Source organism: Solanum lycopersicum, chromosome 7 (genome assembly GCF_036512215.1).
Source record: "Solanum lycopersicum chromosome 7, SLM_r2.1".
Taxonomy (NCBI): Eukaryota; Viridiplantae; Streptophyta; class Magnoliopsida; order Solanales; family Solanaceae; genus Solanum; species Solanum lycopersicum.
This window is the reverse complement of record NC_090806.1, coordinates 63632801-63655825: the sequence shown is the minus strand read 5'-3', so window position 1 is coordinate 63655825 and position 23025 is coordinate 63632801. Positions and strand designations below refer to the sequence as shown.

The following is a 23025-nucleotide window of genomic DNA, read 5'->3' as shown; positions in this document are numbered from 1 at the left end:
ACTCTTCTAACCATAGTTAACTTTAATCTAACTATTAACTAGAGTTCTAACAACCTAACTAACTGGAAATGGGAAAATATCTAACCAACTAACTTTTAGACCAATCAGCAAATGACACGTCACCCTGCATCATCTTTCACATGCTCAATACCCTCACCACCCCCACCCCCCTTAAGCTAGGTGGTATGAAGATGTTCTTCATCCTGGAAAGCAGATAGGTGTGATGAAAACGACCAAGGCCCTTTGTTAATACGTCAGCAGGAATTGTTCAGTATTAGCTAAGTACTGTGTGAATCAGGCCAATCTGAACCTTTTCCTTGATGAAATGGCGATCAATGTCGATATATTTTGTCCTCTCATGAAAGACAGGGTTGGCAGCAATCTGAAGAGCAGCTTTACTGTCACAGTGCAAAGAAACTGGGAGGTGCAGCTCAACATTGAGTTCTTTGAACAAACCAATTATCCAAATGGTTTCAGCAATAACTGAGGCTCAGCTTCAGCTGAGCTCTGTTGACTGTTTCTTGAATTTCCAGTAGATCAAAGAATCTCCAATTATATAACCAGTAATAGACCTTCTAGTATTTATACAGGACCCTATCATCATCACAAGAACCTTGGAGTGAAGCTGAGCTGGAAGAGGACAATAAGACTCCAAGACCTGGAGCTTGTTTGATGTATTTAACCACCCTGAGTGCAGCATCCCAGTGGGATTGCTTAGAAGCATGCATGAACTGGCTTAAACTTTGGACAGCAAAGGCAATGTCCGGCCTGGTAATAGTCAAATATAACAACCTACCGACAAGTCTTTGGTACATCTCTGGATCTGCTAAGACAGGATCAGGAGGACCACCAATATGATGATCAAACTCACAGGTTGACAAAAAAAAAAAACTCACAGGTTGTGAACTTTTGATTTAGCTCAATGAGCCTTCGTTAAGAATCACTTGGGGTTTTTTCTTCTCTAGTAGAATTTGAACCTGAGACGTTTATTGACCACTAAACTACACACTTGAGTGCGTTTCCAACGACATTATACTCGAAAACACATATACATTTGAGGTAAAAACACATAACAATACTACTCATTGATTTCAAGCAACAAACTAGTACTTATTAACCATGCAAATGGCCATCAAAATATGAAGAGGGGAAGTACAAAAGCATACCTGGGAGAGCAGTTGATCTAACAATGGGGATGAAACAAGAATTACATAATTGAGAAGGAAAAATTAAATAGATGAGAGTAGTAAAGATCAAAGAGGAAAAATTAAAAGTCCACTTTCTCATTTAATTTAACAGGGGAATTGAGTAGGCTTAAAAGTTAAAAGTGAGGTGTAATAATTAATGACTCTATTTTTCAAAAAGAAATTACAGAAATAATAGTCCATTTCGTCAAAGTCTCCAAAATTCTATTTATTTCAAACTTGTTTTGATACACGTACATTGCATATGAATATCAAATTATATATGTAGAAAACTTAGTTTACTACTTCAAATATAAGGGTATTTAAATACCCCTTAACATCTTTCAAGTGAATTTAATCTCACTCTAACACTACTATAATACTAGACTCACAATGAGAAGTGAATTACACGTGTGTCTCGTTAGCGCCACATTAGTGGCACATCAACCCTACATCGGAGCCATGTAAAATATAATAGTTCATTTTTTTTTTCTTTTTATTATTGAAATATAATTTTTGCCCCACAATTATGAAACATCAAACAATCAATCACCCAAAAATCAAGAAAATTACATCAAAATATTACTTTTAATGTAGACACAAATCTTGTTATTAAAAGATGTTGGAGCTTGAAGATATAGCTAAAGATGTCATCATTAAAAGGAATTAGCTTCAATTTTTGGTTGCCATTGTTGGAAAAAAAAATAGCTTCAATTTTACTTTTGACTGCCATTGTCGAAGCAAATTAACTTCAATTTGGGAACAACAATGATAAAGCTAAGTTCGATGATCTTGAGTTTTGTATAAGAAAAAAGAAAAATTAAAATTAAAAAAATTAATGAGGATGAGATGAGAAAAGGATGGGAGGGCAAGCTGATACATTTTTTGGTTCATTTCAACGAGTTTGGGGGCCTGAATTCAAACTTTATAGCGAGAATTCAATAATAGCAACCTATTGGTCACATTTTTGTTTCATTTCAACAAGTTTGGGGCCTAAATTCAAACTTTATAGTGAGAGTTCAATAATAGCACCTAACAGGGCAAGCTGATACATTTTAAATGATTAGTTGTTCATATTTGATTGATCAATTATATTTTAAAAAAAATAATAAGTAATCAAGATTCCAAAAGTATTTAAGGTAATTCTTCTTTCAGCTTATGAAAAATAAATATATGTTACTGCTTAAAAAGAGGTATTTTTCCTTGAACTTTAAGAAAAAATAGGGATACCTCGGGGGCTAGTTTGCACATGGCTCGAGTAATATCACAGAATATTATGTAACTCTGTCCATCAAAGCTACGACAAATGGGAAGACAGACATTTAGATTATCATACCAGCATGTATCAGTATTATAATATGGAAATAAAAGTCTCTTATATATCTTTTCATTCAAATTTACATATAAATGCAGATGCATAATATGAGTTCCCCTGCTTGTGCATTCATGGCGAAGTAAGCATCAGTTAGATAGAAAGAACTTGTTAACCAGCCTATCCCAATATTCAGCCAATATACCGCCAATTCTAGCATCTGTCTGTTCATCCCACGGGAATGGTTTTGTTCGTTGAGTGGCTTGAAGAAGTTCATCCATTGAAATCTCCCCCTTTGATCTTCCCAGGGGAGCTGGTTTATCGTATTCAGGACAGTAATCCTGTAAAAGACACCAATCACAGGAATTAAAAACTCGAGGCTTCCCCAGGGCCACTCATCATTTTTCTCACGAAAAACTAAGAGGCTACTACTTACCAGATCAGCATGCATTTTCTTGACAAATGTTTTGAAGGTTCTGAAGTTCCTACTTTGAAGGAGCTTTTCAGATAATCGAAGGTAAGTCAGCCCAGCCATTTTTAGTTTTGGTGGACCGTTTTTGTTGATACCATTTGGTCTAGCGTTGAGAAGGATTTGGTTGTAGGCATAGCCGTCATATCTTGCAAGCGCATTCTCACCTGCTACATCAATGTTCTCTTTCCAGCCAACACTCAAAACCTGTACATAATCAGGTAAAGTCTTGGTGAATAGCAGTCCTTAGCTAGTTGTTCACGAAAAAATGTTAGTCTTTCCTCTGTAAAATTAGGTCTCTCAGAACTGGTACTCCCTCCGTCCCAAGTTTAAGTTGTCTTATTTTCCTTTTGATCTGTCCCAAAAAAAGCGTCTCTTTCTATATTTAGTAACCTTTCCAGTTCCAACATTCTACATGGCAGGTCTAAGACCAAAAATCAAAGGGATACACACATGCATCTTTAATTTAAGACCAAAAGAGTCAGTGTCTCCCCTTTCATAAACTTAGTGCACAGTTAAACTAGGACACTTAAATTGGGACGGAGGGAGTATAAGGTTAAAGTCACAGTTTGTCCAAGATCTAGACTGGATGCTAAAATGGTATAAAACATGCAACTCTCTTTTCTAACCTGTTGAACTAGCTCTTGAGGGCCAGACTTAGCATAAGCTGGATGTTCTGAATTCCTCATCTCAAGGCAAGTGAAATTAAAGGTACCATAGTGTCTCGATAACATCCTTGCTATTGGTCTATAGCCATCTCGATTGTCCAAATTATAAAATCCCGCTGTTAGCTCTGCAGCATGGCTGGCATCTTTGTACCACCAGTGAATTCCAGCTACCTGCTCGAGCAAAATTGACAGAAGGGACAATTCTGTTAGCTTGTGCTGTCAAAACTCTAATGGGATCAATAATGCCAAGACTAAAGAATTTCCAGGTGGATGAAGACTTGCTTTAGCTGATAGCTTCACTTTGCATCCCAGGAAAGCTTTGTTTGCTTCATCAAGGATCTGATCTCCGTGAAGCAGTAGCTTGCTAGAGTACCAGGTCAAAAAGAACTTCCCTTTCTCGGTAAGGTATGTACCATTTGGTCCAAAGAATCCTGTTTCGGCGGGTACATTATTATATGTTCCTGCATCATCTGGAAGATCCCACTCTGAGTGGCCTGCCTTTGTTGCTGCCCCCTTGAAATCTGTTCTCATGTACTTGTCATAGCACTGCAACATTTAGAGCCCATTTTGATCAGTGGATTGTAAGGATAAAACAATAAATATTTTGATCAAACTAAAAGTGTTTATAATCTGACAAAACATAAGTTGGGGGTGACCAACTTATAAGCACTTTCGAGTATTTGCCAAACGCATAAAAATAATGCTTATAAGCCAGTCTGACCAGTTTATAAGCTTAGACAAATACACTCGGAAGTATCAAAATGAATAAGAAGTTAAGAATCTCGAGTCACAAAGTGGTTGATCTTTAAGTAACAGCTTGAGCCAAGTCTCACCTGAAATTCTCCAATGCCGGGGAATTTCCATCCTTGAGACTGAGTGTACGATGGATATCTAAGCTCACCGGCAGGACCAAGTCCTACCTCTATGTCTACTATGCTTCCAGCTTCCAAGAAGTCGGACATGTTCTCTCTAAAGCTCCTCATGTAGTCGCTGTAAATCTAAATGCATCAGGAATTTTAAGTAGAGCCTAAGCTCATAATACAATACGTCTATCCGTATCTGAGCATAAGAGTTGGATTGATCCTTCTGAGAGTTACCTGGATAGCAGTTCGACCTTCAAATAGAGGTTGGTTATCCACGGCAAGTGAGAGGCATTCTTTGTTCCTTGTACCAGTCCGATTAGTATAGAAAATATCAGGGTTGTTTTCTCCGATAGCTAGTACCCATTTGGGTATAGGAATGAAAACATCATCTCCTATATTGCCACCACATTGGTGGAATGACATAATAGCTTGTATTTTGAGGCCAATCTTTTGAACAAGTTGGAACAAACTCCTATACGCAGACCAATCATATAGCCCGGGGCCATTGGCCTCTACTATTCCCCACCAGACATCCACCATGATCCCATCAACACCCGCTTCTCTCAGTTCCTTGAACTGCTTCTCACACTTAACTTGGTCCCGAAATACATTGTCAATTGAAATAACATCTAACTGTTTGTCACCAGCAGAAAAGAAGAAACGGGAAGTGTTAAAACTAGCATCTGCATCAATGCAGTTTCATGATCGACGACAGGTTTATGACTTACTGGAAGCATTACATAAACAGGCACATAGTTGGCTAAAGGGACAGTGCTCAATGTTGGACCCGTAACCTGCATAACAAGAGAAACCAAGAGAAGTCGTTCTTCTATGAAATATCGAAGTCTCTAAAGACAATGTAGAGGCTGCAACTTGGTATTTTATCTCCGTTCTGTTTTGTAAACTATACGCATAATTGTTTCTCTACCTCCCTGGATATCTTCGGAAATAGCCAAGTCAAAATATACTACTTGCCTAGAATGGACTGTCAAGGAATTACTATCAAACAGAATTCACTTTAAAACAAAGATTAGATTAAGAAAAACATGACTACAGACCCCTCGACGATAACAGAATATTTTCAACCTGCACTACCACCATTAAGGAAAGCTTTTTACTATTGATAAATGCTACTCCTAAACTAACAAAAGCTATCAGTTTCTTAAACAACTACCATAGACACATATCATAAGGGTAGATGATCAGTGCCCAAAATCATTCAACGCACACATAAATCACTTCTCGTTCACAGTCTCTGCACACAACAACAACATACCCAATCTAATCCCACAAATAGCATCTTGGAAGATAGAGAATACATAGCATTACTCCTAGTCCTACCTAGTCAAGATAGCTAGACTGACTATTTCCAATAGATCCTCGACTTAAAACAGGTACAAAAAACAATGGAGAAAAGAGAAGTAGCAACAACAAATAATACAACAATCAAATCAAAGAAAACAACATGTAATACTACAATCGAAGAGTGAAATATTAAGAAATCAATAATAACAAAACATAGAAGGTAAACTAGACGATGCTCGACTAGCTACTAATCTTTTTACCTAATCCTCAACATCCAAAAACTCCTATCTAGGTCATATCCTCACACAGTTATGCTGTGTGCTGTCTAATCACCTCTCAACAAAACAGGCACACAAAAGACTCCAAATTAAAAGAACAGAGGAAAATTTATTACCTTTGTTGCTTCTGGTGCAATGGCTCGAGTAATTCCAGTCTTTCGATTACAAGAAAATGTAATATTTTGCCGGAGAAGTTGTTTTCTTGCCAAATGAAATTTCTTAATCAACAATTTTTGGTGTGGAAATCCCATTACCTCAGGTAAAACACCTAAATTTGAAGTTCCAATGCTAGACGTACTGATATTCATCTAAAATATCAACAAATTTCCTGTTTCTGGGCTTTAAAAAATTTACAACAATATTAATTTCAACATTGCAAAAGAAAAAATGTTTAAAATATCTAAGGTAAAAGACATTCATCACAAAGAATCAAATAATCCTTATGGAACACTTTTTTGTGGACTGCAATATTTTTATATGTGTGGATCCCAAAATTTGATTTTGAAAAAAAAAAAGTAGATTCTTCTAGCTATAACCACAAAAACATTGAAAACGAAACAATTGTAGCATAGAGTTTCGTTTCATGCACGTATATACATTTTTTTTATTGGGCATCAAATCGTGTTCGTAATGATTTAATTTAATTTAGCTTTGAATTAAATATCAAAAAAAAAGCATGACAATTAATTAAAAACGGACAAAATGAGTAAGACACGTACATCTTTTTCATCGAATCATGTTCTGTTTGCTTTGTGTCGTTTTCCGAATTGCCCTTTTTTCAGCTTTTGCACTAATCATGTTCACATGAATTGTAGTAGAAGTGAACAAATTTCATCATGCCCTAATGAGTGATCAGAATGTTTTTACAGTATAAAAATAAAAATAATTTTTTTCTCATTGAATTTTGTATTTGAAAATAATAATATCTATCAAAAGGATATTTTCGACTTCTGCTACTGTCATCTATTAACAACACGTGCTAGAAAGGACTCAATTGACTCAAACTCAAGCATTTATATAATAGACACTTCACACTCACAAAGAAAATTCAAAGTTTTTTTTTCACGCATAAAAAGGGAAATTTTCAAAATTATAGTAAAGTTTTTTTTTTAGGGCAACTTTCACATATAGCAAACACAAAATTCATATTTGTATGCTATAACAAAGTTTGCATAATTGCGCTCCATAGCAAACATAAATATGTATAATTCGCTATACATATACAATTGAAACTAATTGTATAAAATGAATTGTATAAAACGAGAAAGAGAGAAATTATATACAATTTGAATTTGTATAAAACGAGAAAGAGAGAAAAGCAAAAGAGACTTGGACATAGAAATATTTGTATTGAATAATTATAAGTGTATAGGACGATTATTAATCTGTATACTTTGGCATTCATTCCAATTGTATAAGTATGCATTTGAAATCTGTATAGAAATAAAGAAACTTACTTGGCTGTAAGTTGTATAAGTATATGTTTTTTCGTGGTGACTTTCAGTTGTATATGTATATGTTATTATACTTATTGAAATATAAATCTGTATATGTATAATATATTATTGTATATTCCACAGTTTACATATATGGAATTTACATATAAATAAAATTTTGTATTAGCTATTAATAGTATATGCATATGTTTTTTGTATTAGACTTGTCAATTGTATATACGTATACGTACATGTATAAGTGAAGTTTATGTAAATGATTTTGTACTAGTGTAATATGTATATAATTAAAAATCTATTATAGTGGAAATCATACATAATTTATCTTAAAAGAAAATTGATTTGAAGAGAGATTTTAGGATAAATCAAAAGAAACTGAAAGAGAAAAAAGAGGAAAGAATTTGTATAAAAATAATCAATCTTCAGTTTCTTAAAATATGAGGAGGAGGGGCGACCAATTTTTAAAAAATAACGAATTTGAGGAAAAATCGAAAGAAATTAGGAGAGAAAAGATAGGAAACATGTTTGTATAAAAACAAGTCTTCTGTTTCTTTAAATTAGCAGGCTACAATCAAGTGACAAAAATTAAATAACATTTGCTGCCAACTAAAAATAATGAAAAAATAGCTATAATATTTATTTTAATTTAAATGTTTGTTATTATGCATAATTTTTCCCCTTTTTTAATGTATAAGAAAAGGGGGAATTTTTTGAGGAATTGACACATATATTTAACTCTTAAATTAGATTTGACTGTTTAGCAGAATAATTATTTAGCAAATGGAAGTCTTAAAGAATTGGCAATTAATAGTGATACGATGTATCTTGCACAAATACAGGGGAGGAATTTCTATTCACACTCATCTTTCTTCAATTTTTTTTAAAAAAATACTAGTAATAACACAGATTTAATATCATATTTCTCTTCTACTTTTAAATCATTTTTCCTCAAAATTAAAAAAAAAAAATTATCTCGATCCTTAAATTTTAATCAAAAATATTTGATTATGAATATTCTTCTTACTATTCCTATTTCCAACGAAGTCCATTACCTACAAACTATTTGCATTATAATCTCAAATTATTTTACATTATTATCTTTTTAATTTTACATAGATATACATTTGTATTCACTTGTAAAACGGTATACATTTGTTTGAAATAGTGTCTTTCTAATTTTATGTAAGTAAACAATAATCTGTATTCACCTAATAAATTTGAAATATTTGTTTAGATCAAAATTGGTACTCTCTTTGTCCCTTTTTATATGTCACATTTTTACTTTATATTTGCTTTAAGAAATGATGTAATTTTATCCTTCTCTAGATTAGTCAAAGTAAATACTTTTTCAAAATTAATAAACTACTCTATCAAGGGTATAATAGGCAAAATATGGTAATTTATGCAATAATTTTATAAAATGACAAGCATTGTGCAGTAGCGTAGCTACAAATTGTCAAGGGTGTCCAATTAGACACCCTTTGTCGGAAAAAAATTAATATATATATAAGTATACGAAATGATTAAATGACCTATTTTGGACACCCTTAACATAACAAGTTGCTATTTCTGAACACCTTTTAAGAATTTTGTGGTTCCGCTACTGACATTGTGGTTCAGCTATTTATATAAAAAAAAAATGACATATAAGAAGGGACGGATGAAGTATTTATTGATATACATTGTTTTGTATTGATGCAATAAATAGATATACATTTGTTTGTATTACAACTTTAGAATTCAAACAACAAAAATAATTTACATATTTAAATAATTTTATATTGTTATATAGTTTGTATTCATTAACAAATTTGAATACATTGATTTGAGAAAAAAAATAATATTTATCAAATTCAATCAACGAAATTCAATGTTTTATAAAATTGTCATATATTTATCAATTAATTAAGGGAAAAAATGGATATATAGGGTCAACAAGCACTCTTGCTAGTTATCGGTCATATGTATCATCCTCAACAGATCTAACATAGATGAGTTTCAATTCCAAATCTGCATGCACTTTAAGGCAAATGGAAACTTAGTAAAGTATTTGATGTGATTTGAATTACTTATTGTGAAGAGCAACTAATATAATTGATTTCTAATAGAAATACTTTTGGGAAGAAAATAGAAAATTTAAAACTTGAAAGTGGGAGAAAAAAAAGAGCGAGAGTTGAAAAAATACTATAAGAAAAAGGAAAAATTACATATATTAATACATTCTAAAAATAATTACTGATTTTAGCGATATTTTTTGTTTATCACTATTTATAGCAATGCTTTGTTAAATCTGTAATATGTATTAAAAGTGAATTATGTATGCAATATATATGAATTATAATTGCTTTTTGAAATATATCATGTTTGTTGGTAAAAAAAATTGTCACGTTGTATTATAAGTGTATTAAAATGTGCAATCAATGTATTATTCATCATTAAAATTTGTATTATATATAAAGAATAAATTGTTCTTTGTAATGTGTATTAAACTTACATTATAAATGAATTAAAAGTGAACAAGTGAAAAAAAACACTATTACTATAAATAATAAATATTTTTTATTATAATATATTTATGTAAATTTCCCAAAAAAAAAAAGTTGCACTTTTCAAAAACAAAACATGCGAGCATTTGGGCCGTTTGGATTAATTTGGTTTGGATATTCGATTTTTTTATTGAAGAAATTACAATAGAAATAAGTCTCAATTGGATTGGATGTTTTAAGTTCGTTTTGGATCAATCGATAGGACTTGGAACATTTAAGGTCGGCTATAATAATTAACAATCACAGTTCACCTTATAATTGAATCCGCAGCCTAAAGGCTATAAAATATTAATAAAAATTTTAAAATGGTATATAAATATTAATTTTAATTAAAAGGACAAAATCGTTGAAAGGGCAGCGATATCGCTTGCCGGAAAAAGTAAAATCACTTCCTTAGCGGCGATTTCTAAATCAAATTTTTGTTAATATTTTTCAATAAATTGCTGCCTAATTTAGCGATTTTTTTAATTTTTAAAATTATTTATTTTTTTAAAAAAAAACTAAGAGCAAATCGCTGCGAGGGCAGCGATTTGTCTCCAAGTTCTTTTTTTATTTTTTCCAATCATTTTTAAAAATTTTTTCTTTTACAATTTTTAAAATTACATTTTAATTTTAAATTGTTCTACTACTTATTCCAAAATAATGATTTTTAAATAAGTATCAATCAAAATTTTTCTAAAAAATTGATTTAAAAAGAAAAAAAATTGGAGGCAAATCGCTGCAAATCTAATTTCTTTTTCTTTTTTTAAATTTCAAATAAAAAATTAAGGAAATCGCTGTTTAGGGAGCAATTTATTAAAGAATCATTTAAAAAAATATTTTAGAAATCGCTGCTAAGGCAGCAATTTCTTTTTATTAAATTTTTTTCGACGATAGAAATCGCTCTTCTTCTAGAGATTTTGCCTTTTGATTAAAATAAAAATTCATATACCGTTTTAGAATTTTTATAACATTTTATACCCTTTAGACTCCGGACTCCCTTATAATTTGCTCCCTAAAATGTATTACTTTCTATAGTTAATAAGAATTGGGGTTAATTTTATATTAGACTTAATACTATAATGACAACCATTTTTATGTACTTTGATTCTTCAGTAAATGTAGCATATATAATTAGGGCTTCTTTACATAAATATTCCATCGATAAGAAAAATAAAAATGTACTTTGATTCTACACTAAATGTAGCATATATAATTAGGGCTTCTTTACATAAATATTCCATCGATAAGAAAAATCAGTTAAATAATTGCATGTATATATAATATATCTATATTGTATAAATAGTGTATATGATATATAATTATGTACCAGAAATGTGTATACATTTATATACACTATTATACAATAATATTTATATATTGCAGCAATTTATCTTTTTCTCTGAACACTTGTATTAAATTTTTTGTTTTCAATCCAAACCTACTCAAATCTTCCCTAAGTAGTCCAAAATTTTAGATACAAGTCACTCTTGATGCTTTAAGTCTTTGCATATATTATTCACTCAAAAATTATTCACTTTTGCGATAGGTTAAGATTTAAAATTTGATCTTCAAAATTTTTTAATAACGAATTTCAGTGAACGTCAGCACAAAATCTTTCTCTAAACAGATTAAAATATTAGATAATGAACTCCTCTCAATATTTTAATTCTTTTGATATAATATCTATTCAAAATGATTCATCCTTACAATAAATCAAATTTTAAAATACTTCTATAATAATAAAGCATGGTTAAATTATTTGTAAAGTTATAAAGGTAACTTTACTATGTGAGAAAGATTATAAAAGTTAACTAGAAGAGATAATTGACAAACAAGTGAGTTGGTGCCACGTGTGATGTGGCAAACTGCAGCAGGACTCCCGTGAATCATATCGGCTCAAAATTGCAAGGTGAAAAATGAAAAGTCAATAAAGATGAAGGGGGAAAAAGAGAGAAAGAGAAGAAAGGGGGGCATTTTTGTTAGTTTAGAAAATATTAAGGACGTTAATGTAAATTAAGAGGTCAATGAAGAAAAAGACCAAAAGGCACTGACATTGCCAGCTTCATTTAAGGGTGACATGGCAGGCAATACTGGTAGGCTCGATTTCCCAAATATCCTCCTCCTACTAACACACACCTACACATTTATAAATGAATTATATTAGTGGTTATAATTATTATAAGTTTCGAGTTTAAGTTTTGTAAATATTTTATTTATTGGAGAATTTTATCTTTTTATGAGTATTAGGTAGTGAGTTCAAATTAATTAGAATTTTTAAAATGCTTGTGGAATGAGAAATATAAAAAATTATTCGGATCACATTTCTATTATTTCTTTCATTTTAATTTAATTTATTTCATAAAAATATCTCTTTTTTTTGTGTAATTTTTTTAAAATCTTTTCAGATGATAACATTTTTACGATTATAACAGTTTGACATGTTTAAAATAGTTTTAGTTTATAATCATATAACTTTTTGGTGTAATTTTTTGAACTTTTCTTCTTCTTTTTCTTTTATGGTTAGGGGTGGTAGTGTGGTGTAGTTTGTGAAAGCATGAGGAAGACATGGGGCACATGTACATTTTCTACCTCATCTTAATCTAAGGTATTATAAATTGAATTAGAAATTTATTAAGGAGGAGTTAGATTTGGTGTTTAAAAGTACTAGAAAAATTTATTGAGATTAAGTGTGCGCTTTAGATTTTATAAGTATGTTCTAAGCGTTTGACTGTACGCTCTTAGCACAATCAACATTCAATGTTCGAAAATTGTCTAATAGATCTTTTACAAATTATATGTTAAATTTTTTGGAGAATATTATTGACCTTCATAATGCTCGAATAAATGAATGATATTAATAGCTTTTTTTTAAATGTATAAAAATAAGAAGACTGAGAGTAACTCAGATAACAAGTTGGAGTATAGTCTCTTTACTATTTTATAACAATATGAGAGTAATAATATATTACGTAACATTTTTTTTAAAAAAATACATAGCAAAATTTTTACTTTTTATCATTCATTTTCGTGTTTTTATCATACATCTCAAAATCATCATATTTTATTTATTTTTTATCATTAATTTTTTGTTTTTATTGATTATATATTTTTACAAATAATGATTTTTTTTATAACTAGAAAATTAAAATACTAGATTATTCGTACTTATACAATCATATCCCCAAAATATTTTACTTTTTTAATTATATAATTCTCAAAAAACTTCGAACAATAAAGATAAGTGAATACACTATACTTTCTACTGTTTTTTTTTAATACACTACTTTGGAACCAAAACCATATTTGTCATTGAAATGCTATCTGAACTTATGTACGAAAAGTCAGTTTAATTTTTATAATACAAGAGAATTTTGTCCTAATTAAGAACAGTTAATGTTGTGAAATTGACCAAGAAAACTTTTTTCCATCGGTATCTGATTATTCTCAAACCAACTAATATTCACTTCATTGCCCTAACAACTAATTAAGTGAAATGTAACAATCAAAACAAAAACCAACATTAAATAATGATGATTTCTCCCCTAATTGGTATCACATGCCATACTGCCACCTCTTAATTTGATGGGTTTAATTTTAAAACTTTTTAGTATTATACTCGCTCTATTCTTTTAAAAATTATAATTCAAATCTAAGTCGTTTAGACTCTTTTTTTCTAGTGCTAAATCCTTAAAGAAAATGCATTGTTAGGTGCACACATATAGGGAATTAAAGTATGATAAATCAACATTTCACGTTAAAAATATTGAGTTTGGATGAATTTGGATATCGATAATGCATCCACCGGAGTTCAAAATCCCCATCTTATCCTCCATTCCTACCCATTTGTTGCATCCCAAGTGCTCACAGCTCACTCAAAATGTAGTCCAAAATGGTCCCAACTCCCAAAAAAACCCATGACAAGAAAGAAAAAGAAAGAAGGTATATAGTAGTATAAACAACATACAAAAAGTGAAAAAAGCCAAAGGAACAGACCCTCTCTGTTTCACCTGCCAACAGATTGAACAACTACTCAGTTGTTACTCATCATTTTCTTTAGCCAAATTTCTGAACCAAACCCAGAAAAGTGAAAAGAAGAAAGGAAAAAAAATGTGTTATGTGGGTAAAGCTACCAAGATCTTCATCTTCATTGTCACTGTTCTAGTTGTTACTGGTCTTATATTGGGATTTGGGTTACTTAGGCATCACAATCAGAAAGGGGAAAACAAATGTTCTGGTGATTCTTGTGACCAAAATCAGTACCAAAGCCCCATTGTTTACCCACCCCCTACCACCTCCACTAACACCAATAACCCAATTTCACCATTGCCAATTTCAACTCCTTCACAGCCAAATACTCCAAATCCTAACTTACCCCAACCACCACCACCACCCTCACCAGATAATCCTACCCCTGAAACACCTAATTTAACACCACCGCCGCCTCCAGACACCGTGGTCTCCACTCCGCCGCCGCTTCCGCCGCCAGCTGTCTCATTAACTCCGCCGCCAACATTGAGCCCTCCCAGCCCCGTAACGGTGTCGCCAGGTCCAGTGCAATCTTAGAGTTTTCTGATCTTCGTTACCATTAATTTCGATTAACATTTTAGTATTTTGTATAGAAAAATTTGGCATCTCGCTGCTACTGGTTTTTGGTAGCAGATTTGATTTTTTTTTTTTTGCAGACAATTTTGTTCTCCATTGTAATTTTTAGTATCATGAATCTGATTCTTGCTTATTCAGCTGAGATCATTGAACAATTTTTATTACATTTCAAACAAAGATTATCATTTTCCTTATTTTAATTGGGGAAAAAGAGAAAATTTGGGGATGAGAAAAAATTGTATTCTTTTTTATGGAATTGAATTTGGGGTAAGCCTTAGTTCTTATTCATTGGTTTTTGAGAAAATTTTAATAGCTCGATTGTTTTGACTATTTGGATCGTCTAACTTATAATTTTAAAAATTCACAAGCCAAAAAAAATGGTTTTGTGTGGATGGTTTTTATTTAGACTAATAATAACAATGATAAGGAAGAAGAATTAGAAGAGGTCAATCTCATTATTAATCAAATTAGAAGAGTTCAATCTCATTATTAATCAAATTAAATAGAGTATCAAAGAGTCATAATAAGCAAATTCAAAATGATGATAATTGATATGGTTCATGCCTCCATAAAAAAAAATTGTACTCCAAGAAATATTATTTTTTTTAAAAATATTGTGGATGTATTTTCCTCAAAAAATGATGACAGAAAAACAAAAAGATTTTAATCAAAATGTGATGCGTTGGTTGATGGTCCTTCAATTGGATTTAAGTACAAACAGTTGAAACCCAAAGTTGAGAATCCAATGAAAGTGTCTTCTATTGCATCTCCAACATCTTTTTCCATCTCTAATTTCTTTGTTTTGAAAAATTTAGGCACATAATATCATATTTTTTTGGTTTCAAAATAAATAAATTTTGAGGTTCAACCTAGATAAGCCAAATAAGCAAATTAGATTGGATTTGAATGAACTAAAAATGAACTGGACAATAATCTAATCATATCAATATGAGGTTGGAACTAGAATTAGTGAATGATTTATTTCTAGATTGTAAACATTCACACTAACTAATAACAAAAGCTCTTTCAATTAAGTTATAGATTTTGTAAGATAGATTTTTTTTTTTAATAAAGACTAAATTTAGAGTAAAGTTCACGGATATTTTTACCCAAAAATTTCTCAACATTTGAAGGGTATATTAGGAAAAATACATCATATCTTTTCGAACTTGGCAACAAAATTTATTTTAGTACTTTAATTAAACGGACGTTTAAATACTCCCTTAACATTTTTAAACTGTATTTGAAGAAACCTTACCCCAGAACACGAACCAGGTTCGTGTAAGTTGCTTTTAAGTAAAGACAGAATAGAGACACAAACACTTATTGAATTAAAAACCTTCCTCACTCAAGGAAGGAAAAACCTCGTTTTATTAATTCAACTATAAGATTTTGTGATTACAACTCAATAATCAAAAGTCTTATCTCTACTATTCCCTCGATTGACTCCAATCGATCTCTCCAAAAGTCCAAACCCACCTTTTGTTACAACTCTTACTAACACTCAACCCTACAAAGAGCCAAATCCACCCTTTGTACAATAAACTGTAAACTACAATTAAGAACAAAAACAAGACAAATAGTTCTTCACGATAAAACCTTCTAACTCAAGAATATTTTGTCCGTGGCAATCCTATCAATCTTGAAGACCTCAGTTTGATGAATAATTTTCTCTTGTTCTCTACGTGAAGTCATGGATATTTTTTCTGCCTCGTATGCTTCTTGTTGAGTTTCTGCCTTGTACAATCCCTACTAATAAGGTAAGAAAGTTATATTTAAACAAGGATTCTTTTTTAAATTAGAATCCTTATTATACACAACTTCCTTCCTTAATAATATATTTAAGGGTTTCCTTATTTGTATGACTTGTACCTTTAATATATTATTTTGACTTTGACAAATAACTCTATTTTACTTGATCTTGGACTCTAGCTTGACTTCTTTCGCTGCGTTCATTTTCTACCGTTCTTTGCGCTTTTTGTCTATCATCAAAACGAATTAACGATTCTATCACATTCTATCATATTCCCCCTTTTTGATGAAGACAAACATGTAACGTGTGATGCATGCGCAAATAACTCTTCCCCCTTCTGACGAATCAAAAAGACATAAACAGCGGCTAATCAACACTAATCAATATCCATAGCAACAAAATACGCCCAGTCAGGAGAGCAATGTAAATTGTTCTGGCAACAAAACAAGGAACAACAATACAGAGTGAAACCAGCTAAGAGAACCAGGTTCAGACAACATGCTTTATCACTGTGGAGGTTGACCAGGCTTAGTTGAAGCTGAAGCCAGCATATCCAAAACTCTGTCAACTCTGGCATTGTTAGAAGTTGTTGCTGCAGCAACTGATCCTTCAACCTGTGTATTTCAGCATTTGAAGAATCGAGCTCAGCACGTAACTTCTGATTGTCTGATTCAAGAGAGGAGTTCTTTTCTTCAGCTACTTTAAGTTCCCTAAGTAATTGAGCAACAGGACCAGATGTACGTGGAGACACAGTTGCAACCTGCTCTGACTCCATAGGAATGCCACAATCAGCAAGGATAGTTTGAGTGAACATGTCTGCACGAGTTAAGATCTTGCCTTCTCCCAATGGTACTTCAAAAGCATCAAACACCCTAGTCAATAGGTTGCCAAAAGCTAACTGATGGGAGCCTAACTGAGGATCCACAATTCTAGCAAGATGTTTGATAATCAATGTAGGCCAATCAATGCGCTCTTTGCACTCAAGTGCACTCATAAGTCCCATGTCTCGTATGGAGGCAATGTAACGTTGGTGACCTCTAGGCAGTATCACCTTATGAACTATCTCAAAAAGAAGCTTATGCAAAGATCGCATTATTCCCTTTAAAACAGTTTAAGCCCTGGAATTGACTCTACCTTGCGAGAATCGAGCTGGCAGACTTGAATACTCATCAAAACTCCAATTGTACTCATTTATACCTACAGATGGTATATGCAATATTTCTCCAAGCTTGGTTGCATCAAACACAATATCAACACCCTTTACACTAGACGACACCACATCTCCTTCTAAGATTACCAAGTTCGTATAGAAATCGACCACTTCCTTTTCATAAATCAAACTAGGTTCTAGAAATAACTCCTCCCACCCTTGAAACCTTAGGAGTTCACAAACCTGCTTCACTAAATCCATTGACAGTATATCAGGATGAAAGGTTCTACCCCTAAGCACTGATTTGGTTTGGAAGTACTTTTTCCTTCCCACTTTTAGAAATTTATCTGCATTTCTTTTCGCAGATTTTGTTTTAGATTGAGGGGTTGCAGAATGTTTTCCCTCAGACATGACATCAGTATCAGAAGCAAGATCCATTGGGGAGACTGATGAGGGAACAGGAGACTTACCCAAACGTCGACGCTTCACCCCAGATGTTGTATTAGCAGCTGGCTTGACCGCATGCGCACTCCTTGTTACTGGCTTGTGTGGACAAGCCTGTTTGGCGGCAATGTGCTTTCTTGGCCGCCGTGGTTTTGTAGGGTGAAGGGAACTCAAAAGAATATCATCATGGATTTGAGAGGGTGGTGGGTTTTGAGGAGTGGTTTGGTGAGATGGTGAAGAAGGGGGGATGGTTGGGACAGTGGTTGTGGGACATGTTGGGTTTGGTGAAAGTAGGGTTTCGTGGACCGGTGATGCTGGGGTTTCTTGGACTGGTGATGGGGGAGATTCGATGATGGGTGGTGATGGGGAGTCAGTAACGACAGGTGAAGATGCTCCTTTAACTGGTGATGATGAAGGGGTTACTTGTGGTGGTGGAGATGTAGCTTTTGGTGGTGGAGATGGAGTTTTTTGTGGTGGTGATGGAGCTTTTGGTGGTGGTGATGGAGTTTTTTGTGGTGGTGATGGAGGTGTGGTTGGGAGTTGGGTTTCTTCCCCAAGATCGGGCACACCATCAACAACTTGGTTTTCTTCCTCCTGAGAATATTCACTATCAGACGAGCTTTCGTCATCGGAGTAAGCAACAAGTGGATTAGTCATGGTTATGGAAGGGATTGTGGTTTCTTGGTTTTATGAAGAATGAAGATGAGAGAAAGGTGGTTGCTAGGTTAGAGAGAGTGCTTTATTGGGAACGATTTTAGTGTTGTAATCAAGGGATTGGAGTAATTATGGGGGATTGACATCGAGGGGACGTGCGCCGTGACGGTTGCACCTGCTTGTCAGGGGGGCATGGGAGAGAGAAGATGAAATTGATTCCCCCTCCCTTTTTTTTCGATTTTTTTTAATTTTTGACACATTTTTTTTTAAAATATAAATTTTATTTTTTTAAAAAAAAATTTAACAATTTTTTTTTTAAAAAAATAAAGATTATGTGGAACCATCTTGACTGAACCTGGTTTATACCTCAGTAGAACTTGGTTGGGCATGGTTCATTCCAAGAAGATGAGCCCTAACTCAAGTCTATTTATCTGAAATAACTCTCTTCCTAGTGCCTTGGTGAAGATGTCCGCAACTTGATTCTCAGTTTTGCAGACCAAGATGTCCGCAACTTGATTCTCAGTTTTGCAGAACTCCATAATTATGTTTCCTTTTTCAACATTATCATGAAGAAAGTGATGTCTAACATCTATGTGTTTGGTGCGCTTGTGTTGAACTGGGTTTTTGGCCATGTTTATAGCACTTGTGTTATCACATAGAATAGGAATACAACCTGTTTCTATACCAAAGTCTTTAAGCTGCTGTTTTATCCAAAAAAGTTGGGCACAACATGAAGCAGCTGCAACATACTCAGCCTCTGCAGTAGATAGAGCCACTGAATTTTGTTTTCTTGTTGCCCAGAATATCAAACATGGTCCTAAGAACTGTGCCATCCCAGAAGTACTTTTTCTATCAACCATGTGTCCTGCATAATCAACGTCAGCAAATCCCTTTAGATCAAAAGAATCACCAGTTGGATACCATAGAACCAGGTTTATTGTACCTTTCAAATATCTCAGGATTCTCTTGACAGCTTTTAGATGTGATTCCTTTGGACACGACTGAAATCTTGCACATAGACCAACACTAAACACTATATCAGGTCTGCTGGCAGTGAGATATAGGAGTGATCCAATCATACCTCTATATCTAGTGTCATTGACTGGTGAACCTGATTCATTTTTATCAAGCTTTGTTGTTGTCCCAATGGGGGTTTCATTAGTCTTAGCTTCATTCATATCATACTTCTTCAGTAATTCCTTGATTTACTTTTGTTGATGAATTGATGTTCCAACTGGGGTTTGCTTAATTTGGAGTCCCAAGAAGAAATTCAATTCTCCCATCATACTCATCTCGAACTCACTATTCATTAGTTGAGCAAATTCTACTCCTAGTGAGTCATTGGTTCCTCCAAATATAATGTCATCTACATATACTTGGACTATGAACAGATCTTTACCTTGTTTTCGAAGAAACAGTGTATTGTCAATTTTTCCTCTTGTACATCCATGTGTGAGAAGGAAAGTGGACAATCGATCATACCATGCTCTTGGTGCTTGTTTCAACCCATAGAGTGCTTTGCCCAGTTTATATACATGATCAGGATATCTAGTGTTTTCGAAACTTGGAGGTTGTTTTACATACACCTCTTCTTGTAGGTAACCATTTAAAAAGGTACTTTTGACATCCATTTGGTAGAGTTTAAACTCCATGTGAGCAGCATATGCAACCAGTATTCTAATTGCCTTAATTCTTGCTACTGGTGCGAAGGTTTCATCATAATCTATACCTTCTTCTTGGTTGTATCCCTGTACAACTAGCCTAGCTTTGTTGCACACTATTTGACCTTGCTCATCGAGCTTGTTTCTAAACACCCACCTAGTTCCTATTACTGTTCTGTTTTGGGGCTTTGGAACCAGGTTCCACACTCTGCTTCTTTCAAATTGGTTGAGTTCTTCTTGCATAGCACCAATCCATTCAGAGTCTAGCAATGCTTCCTTTGTATTTTTAGGCTCAATCAGGGACACATAGGCAGAGAATGCACACATACTACGTAGTTTGGATCTTGTAGATATGCCTGAGTTAAGAGGAGTAAGAATATTTTGCAGAGGGTGAGAGCTTTGATGTTTCCAATTATGAGTGGGAATACTTACTGGTTCTTGAGGTGCAGATGAACCAGTTTAATTAGCAGACTTATCTCCTATTTCAGATGTTTTGTCAGATGGTATGGGTTCTTTTTCCCGTGTTTTTGGGTCTGACGGCTTGGAGCAGGTTCCCTCATTTTGTTCATCCTCTGAATTTCCTTCAACTTCACTAGTATGTTCATTAAAGACAACATGTACACTTTCTTCTACACGGTTTGTTCTTTTATTCAGTACCTTGTAGGCTTTGCTTTGTGATGAGTAGCCTAGAAAGATTCCTTCATCACTCTTGGCATCAAATTTTCCCAAATTGTCTTTGTCATTGTTGTGTATAAAACATACACATCCAAAGGCCCTAAGATGTGCTAGATTTGGTTTTCTTCCTTTTAGTAGCTCATATGGTGTTTTGTTTAACACTGATCTGATCATACATCTATTTATTAAATAACATCCTGTATTTACTGCTTCAGCCCAATAGAATTTTGGAAGTTTGCTTGAGATTAACATTGTTCTTGCAATATCTTCCAGTGTTCTTTTTTCCTCTCAACAACACCATTTTATTGTGGTGTTCTAGGTGCTGAGAAGTTATGCTCAATCCCATTTGTAGTACAAAATTGTAGGAATTGTGAGTTCTCAAACTCCAGTCCATGATCAGATCTGATGCTGATTATTTCTTTGTTGAATTTCTTCTGAACCAGCTTTGCAAAAACTTCAAACATAGTGAATGTCTCATCCTTTGTTGCAAGAAACAATGTCCAAGTGAATCTTGAGTAGTCGTCAACTATTACAAACACATATCTTTTTCCACCCCTGCTTTGTACACGCATTGGTCCACACAAATCCATGTGAAGCAATTCAAGTGGCTTAGTAGTACTTACTGTCAACTTTGGTTTGAAGGATGACCTAACCTGTTTTCCTTGAATGCAGGTTCCACATACTTGGTTGTCCTTGAAACTTTTGGTTGGCAGTCCCCTAACCAGGTCTTTAGATATGAGTTTGTTTATAGTTGTCATGCTAATGTGTCCCATTCTTTTGTGCCATAGCATGGAGCAATCTGAGACTACACTCAGACATTTAAGATTATCTTCCTTGGAGTCAACAGTCTTGACTTTGTACACATTCTTGTGTCTCTTTCCTAGTAGAACTAGGTTTCCAGTCACTGAGTTTGTTATTCTGCATTCTTTTTCTGTAAAGAGAACATTGTTTCCTTTATCACATATTTGCGATACGCTCAAAAGATTATGTTGTAGACCATTTACATAATATACGTTCTCAATTGCATGAGTATCCATTGTTCTAGCCTTTCCAATTCCTTGAATTTCTCCACTTTTACCATTACCAAAGGCAACGTTTCCTCCTTTGATGTTCTTGAGTGAGAGGAAGCTTCTTTTATCTCCAGTCATGTGTCTTGAGCATGCACTATCCAAGTACCATTGTTGCTGCTTCCTCTTCACTGATCCCTGCAATTTATTGTTGGATTTTAGATTTTGGTACCCAAATCCACTTTGATTTAAGCTTAGAGAATGGGTGAGTAAGATTTCTTCTGGCCCATCTAGGAAGAGACTTGTCTATAGAGATTTGTTTTTGCTCATTGGGTTTATCATGATGAGGTTTTCTCAAGGATTTCAAGTTTTTGTTATGAGCAGTTTGTTTCTTTTGACAATCATGACTTTTATGTCCTATCAGTTTACAGTGCATGCATAAACAGTCTATGTTGGGATTTTTTACTTGAGAGCTGGTTCTATCAAAACCTATCCCATGTTTCTCAAATGTGCGATTCTTGTGAATGTTGTTAAGCAGTATGGAGGACCTGGTCCATCTCATTCCATTTTCTGCTTCAGTTTTAGTCACAAGAAGCTCTTTGGAGAGTGTTTCATTCCTTTTAATTACCAGTTCTAGATTTTTACTTAGTTTGGTATTCTTGGATAAAAGATGAAGATTCTGTTTTTCAAGACTCTTGTTTTCTTCTCTTAGTGATGCATAGTCTTCCATTATCAGTTCCCTTTTTGAGTCTATGGTTTTATATTCATCAATGAGAGTGTAAAGTAAGGATTCTAGCTCTCTTTTTGAGTATGAACCTAGATTGTCTTGTAAGTTATGAAGACTAACCTTTTCATTTATGTCTTCTTCTTCTTCTTCTTTTTCAGAATCTGATCCAGCCATAAGTGCTAGTATGGTTTCTTGTGATCTGCAAGTTTCCCTTTCTTCCTTGTTTTCCACTGCTACAAGGGCAAGAAAGTCATAATCATCTTCTTGTTCTAGTGCAAGAAGAGACTGGTT

General features: G+C 33.4%; 2 protein-coding genes across 3 annotated transcripts; one reads left to right on the top strand and one right to left on the bottom strand.

Annotated features, from left to right (window-relative positions):
* Positions 1-2489: 2489 nt before the first annotated feature.
* LOC101247340 (beta-amylase) lies at positions 2490-6928 on the bottom strand. Of its 2 annotated transcripts, XM_069287038.1 has the most exons (9): positions 6799-6928; positions 6196-6413; positions 5225-5290; positions 4731-5129; positions 4467-4631; positions 3912-4179; positions 3595-3800; positions 2933-3172; positions 2490-2837 (listed from the first exon to the last, which is right to left on the bottom strand). In XM_069287038.1, exons 2-9 carry the CDS (start codon positions 6385-6387, stop codon positions 2646-2648), a joined length of 1728 nt encoding a protein of 575 aa, XP_069143139.1. In that variant the 5' UTR covers positions 6388-6413; positions 6799-6928; the 3' UTR covers positions 2490-2645. The 2 variants fall into 2 exon arrangements, with proteins under 2 accessions (XP_069143139.1, XP_069143140.1); XM_069287039.1 differs by lacking the exon at positions 6799-6928 and having other exon boundaries at positions 3595-3804; positions 3916-4179; positions 6196-6711.
* Positions 6929-14168: 7240 nt separating this feature from the next.
* LOC104648477 (proline-rich receptor-like protein kinase PERK9) lies at positions 14169-14624 on the top strand. The gene has a single exon (XM_010325787.1). The coding sequence runs from the start codon at positions 14169-14171 to the stop codon at positions 14622-14624; it is 456 nt and encodes a 151-aa protein (XP_010324089.1).
* Positions 14625-23025: the final 8401 nt, after the last annotated feature.

Bases quoted from the DNA above. Each gene is read 5' to 3' on its own strand.
- LOC101247340 (XM_069287038.1), bottom strand. From the start codon at position 6,387: ATGAATATCAGTACGTCTAGCATTGGAACTTCAAATTTAGGTGTTTTA. The intron at 4,180-4,466 runs GTGAGACTTGGC...TAAATGTTGCAG, and splicing joins CCGGCATTGGAGAATTTCAG to TGCTATGACAAGTACATGAG. The intron at 3,801-3,911 runs GTCTTCATCCAC...TCGAGCAGGTAG, and splicing joins GAAGCTATCAGCTAAAGCAA to CTGGAATTCACTGGTGGTAC.
- LOC104648477 (XM_010325787.1), top strand. From the start codon at position 14,169: ATGTGTTATGTGGGTAAAGCTACCAAGATCTTCATCTTCATTGTCACT.